The sequence below is a fragment of the Echinops telfairi genome, unplaced genomic scaffold, assembly GCF_000313985.2.
Source record: "Echinops telfairi isolate 266 unplaced genomic scaffold, ASM31398v2 ScPeMD7_7420;HRSCAF=8458, whole genome shotgun sequence".
Lineage (NCBI taxonomy): Eukaryota > Metazoa > Chordata > Mammalia > Afrosoricida > Tenrecidae > Echinops > Echinops telfairi.
In genome coordinates this window covers 51419790-51424094 of record NW_022111320.1, presented here as the reverse complement: position 1 = coordinate 51424094, position 4305 = coordinate 51419790, and the positions used below count along the sequence as shown (strand labels likewise).

The 4305-nt window shown below is 63.6% G+C and overlaps 1 protein-coding gene across 1 annotated transcript in view; it reads right to left on the bottom strand.

Moving 5' to 3' along the window:
• Window positions 1–4305, bottom strand: part of SEMA3F (semaphorin 3F) — a 22526-nt gene that overhangs the window by 6738 nt on the left and 11483 nt on the right. Inside the window, exons 2-6 of the mRNA XM_004715236.2 lie at window positions 3251–3411; window positions 3106–3168; window positions 2877–2996; window positions 2164–2256; window positions 777–893 (exon numbers count right to left, since the gene is read on the bottom strand). Coding sequence (XP_004715293.1) covers window positions 777–893; window positions 2164–2256; window positions 2877–2996; window positions 3106–3168; window positions 3251–3411 — 554 coding nt within the window. The remainder of the gene's footprint in view (window positions 1–776; window positions 894–2163; window positions 2257–2876; window positions 2997–3105; window positions 3169–3250; window positions 3412–4305) is intronic.

Here is a 4305-nt window from a genome sequence, read left to right as displayed (position 1 = left end):
CCTTCCCTTCCTGGTATCGCCACTTTTGCTACCATTGTTTTAAAGAAATTCTGTTCACTTGTGAATTTAAATAATTTAACTTTTAACAATATTTGTATTTGACAAGTGGCTCACAGTGATCCTGAAGCTATAACCACGGAGCCACTGGCTCTAGCACACCACTCCCTGTCTGTTCCCCAGGGCAGGCCCTGTTCCCTCCACTGTTACACTAGCTGTGTGCGCTGGGCCTGGTTCTGGGCCCCGCCACGAAGTGAGCCTGCCCACTAGCCCAGTGGGGAGGGTCATGGCAGCCCCTGCCCAGGGGCCTTTCCCAGACTTAGAGGTGGCACAGTGCCTGGCAGAGTGCAGGGGCTGGGGTCAGTGGGGGCTCGCCCGACCTGCGCCAGGGAGCAGCAGCTGCTCCTGAGGGCAGACACCTGCCTAGCACAGCAACGTGTCCTCCCCAGCTGGTCACAGGGCTGGAAATTCCCACTGGTGGGCCTGTTGTGTCTCTCAGACACACTGGGACATGCCCCCTATACCACCCCAGTCCAGACCTGTGGGCAGCATGTGGCCACAGTATGCATCCAGGCTGGGATAGGTCCCTCTGTCTCCCTACCTGGGCTGCACAGAACTGCCATACCAGGTCAACACCTGGGGTCTGCCTTGTTCTTTTCTCTCCCACTCTCTGTCAGATTGGGGGCCTCTGGGACCTGGTTTTTGTCCTCTGCCCTGGAGTAATCATTGGCCCTCCACCCCCACCCTGAGGCAGGGGTCACACCAGCTCACCCCCAGACCCCGGGTTGTGCAGGGCACTCACTGATGAGGGCTGAGGTCGTGTCCAGCTTGGGGTCGTACGGACACTTGCCCTTCCCTGACTCGAGTCTCTCAGGCTCCAGGTAGAAGATATAATCCTGCAGGGCAGAGCGGGGCTCAGCACCATCCCAGCTGGTCCTACAGCCAGGAAGGATAGGTGGCAGCCTGTAGGGACATCCTGAGGGGCCCCCCAGCACCACCCTCCCGTATCTCCTTGAGCTGGAACACCAACCAGCCAGGAGATGTCAAGATCAGTTGGGGGTGGGTGGGGGGTGCTCTCCCTCGGGGATGAGAGTGGCATAATGTTAGGATGAGGCCTCTCTGTGCCACTGGCCCAGGAGTCTCTGCCCAGGACCACAAACGTGGGCAAGGAGGTCCAGAGACCCGATGGACGCAGGGCATTGACTGAGGGCCTGGGGTGCCAGTCACTGTGTCCCCAGGCTTTATACCCTACCTGTGGGTCTCAGAGATGACCAGTAGGCTGTGGCTTTTCCCTGCCCCCTGGAAGAGCCCCCAGCTGCACAGGTCTCCCCAGGGTGTCACGAGTTGAGGGGGCTCTATCCTGGGCCACACAGACCACACCAAGTGTCCCGTGCCACCCAGCCTAGCCCTGAAGATGCTGGGCGGGAGGCTGCTGACATCGGCAGGGGGGGTCAGGATGAGCTCACGGTGGGGGGGGGGGCAAGGACAAGGGTGGAGAGAGGCGGAGGTGGCAGCAGGCGGCAGGGATGGGTGGGAAAGGGCGCTCTGCAAACAGAGGGGCTGCAAGCACACTCAGCACACACTAGGGCAGCACTCAGAACCACCGCTCACGCCAGACACACACGCCCCGCCTGGGCTCACTCACTCCACTCGGCAGCACGCCTGGCACCTCCACTGGCTCAGCACTCACTGGCAGCCCCTGTCCGCTGCCCGCCCCTGCCCAGCCCCAGAGACACCTCTGTCCCTCCCAGCCCAGGGGAAGAGGGCCTGTGCCCACTGAGCGATCCTTATGGGCACCTGAGAGTGGTGTGTCCAGCTGGGTGCACAGGCCATGGGCACACATGGGCACCCAAGCCAGGTGTGGCCTTGAGAGCCCTCGTGTGTGCTCATCTGTCTCCCCAAAGGGCCTGGGAGGTGTGGATCAGAGCCTCCCCACCTGATGGCTCCAAGACACCCTGCCCACAGGGCTCACACGGAGGACCCCCCTGCCCCCAAGCCTGGGGGATGGGGAGGTACCCAGCAGGGAATGCTTCCTGAGCCCGGAGCCCTGCAGGGGGAAAGACCTTGAGAAGCTGGCCCCTGTGCACATTCCTGGTGGACCAGGGGCCCAGGGTGAGTGCAGCTCAGGCAGGGCCCCCTGGAAAGACCTGGAGGGATGAGGCCCACCTGGCGTGGGGCTTTGGGTGTCGGGCGGAGGGCACCATCTGTGGCTCGGCTGCCGCGGCCTCTCCCCACCTGCATCTGGGTCCACGGCGAGGCCTAGGAGATGAGGAACAGGAGTTCAAGCTGTCGGGGCGGGGGCTGGGGGAGCGGGCCCGGGCTGCCAGCCTCTCACACCACACACAACAGGCACACGCATATGCACGCACATGTGCACATGCGCACATAGGCTCGCACACCTGCACACTCAGCTGTCCATCCAGTCCTCTCCCACGTGCCCCGTGGGTGGCACTACCTTGCAAGCATGCTCACGTGGAAACAGAAAAGGGCAGAAGCAGGCAGGGTAGGTAGGGCAGAGCTGGGTGGAGGCAGCTCCCCAGCTTCCTGGACCCAGGGGGGGAAGGTGGCTCTCCCCAGGCCACGGGGTGGAAGCTGACCCAGACTCCTGACACTGGAGCCCGGCCAGGCCCTCTGACCTGGCTGCAGAGAACTGCGGGGTGAGTGCCCAGTGCGTGCCAGACACGGGGCTGAGAGCTTGGGAGTCCTCTCACACGGACCTGTGAGAAAGGCCCCACTTTCAGGTGAGCCCTCGGAGAGGCAGACAGGTGAGTCAAGTCACCTGCCCAAGGCCCCCAGGCTGGGAAGGGGCAGGACTGGGGTTCAAGTCTACCTTCCCTCTGGTCTCCCAGTCAGCAGGGGGCCAGGTGGGCGAGTCTTACCTGGGCCCGCCGGCCTCGGTTCACATAGGTGCACATGGGGTTGTAGGCGCCCGTCCCACACACATACAGGTGTGTTCGGTTCCAAGGCTGAATGAGCCTGACGAAGTTCCCGCACTCGCCCTGGGACCAGAGGGAGAGCTGTGGGGGTGGCCAGGTGCCTGCTGGACCACGGCCGGCCCTGGGCCTGGGGTCACCTGGGCCCAGCCCCTCCTGCCCCACACGCACTCACGTTGCTGTCCTTGCCTGAGAGCACGCACTCTTCGATGCGCTGTGGGGACGCAGCCCAGTGGATCTGCCAGAGACATGAGGCTCAAGGGCTGTCCCAGCTGGGCGGGACCCCCAGCACCCTCATCCCCCACACCCTGCTTCCTTACGATGAGGGGCTCGCGGTTGATGTCGTGCAGGTCCAGGGACAGCACGTAGTCCTTGCTGCCCACATACATGCGGTCCTGGTCCTCGTCCTTGAGCAGGATTCTGTAGTCGGTGGTGTTGAGCAGGAAGTTGAAGAAGTGGGCAGTCCCTGTGGCCTTCAGCTCTGCCAAAGACAGAGAGCAGGGCACCACACTTAGGGCGCTCAGGGACCACCTGCCTACAAGCTCTCTTTGACAGACGGGCACCAAGCCCTCCCGGAGGCCCCACCCCGGCCCCTGGCCGGCCCAGTGGGACCCACTGTGGCCCCTTTCCAGCCCCTGCCCAGGCCGGGTGGGGAGAGAAAGTGGGGCGTGGGGGACGGGGGCGGGAGCGAGACCACACTCAAAACTACAGCCCTGATTCACCACAGCCCAGCCAGTCCCTGAGTCCCAAGGGAAGGGCGGTGGGGGCCACCACGGGACACCATCAAAGGATTGAAGCTCAGGGGGGTTAGCGCTCCCACGCTCAGGGCGGGGCCAGCTTCCCAGGGGTTAAAAGGGTTAATAAACCGGTGGGGTGGCAAGAGGCCAGGTGTAGCCAGGGCAGCCGCAGTCACTGGCATGGGGCCCCACTGCCCTGTCTTCACCCCAACGGCACCCGCCCTGGCTGAGCGCAAAGACTTTGGCACAGAGCAGGCTCCCTACCATGGGGCACTGGGGGCCCCCCCGTGGAGCCGCCTACTTCCTCTTGACCTGGGGAGGGGCTCAGGACCCGCAGGCCTGTGCAGAGTCCCCACAGCGGGGGGCAGGTCCAGCTGGGCCCCCTGCTTTCTCTGCTGGACCTGCTTCCTCTAAGTCCTGTGTCTGCGGGGAAGGAGGGAGCAGGGCTTCCCCCAGCAGGCTTCCTGGGGTCCTGGGTCTGGTAGGTGAAGGGGATGCAGAGGGTTCCCCCGCTGGCAACCCCTTCTCTGCCCGCAGTTATTCTTAGTTCAGCAGGGGAGGGAGGCCTGTAATGAAGGCGATGAATATTCACAAGCAGGGGTGGCTGGGGATGGCAGTGCAGGAAACTGTGCGTGCGC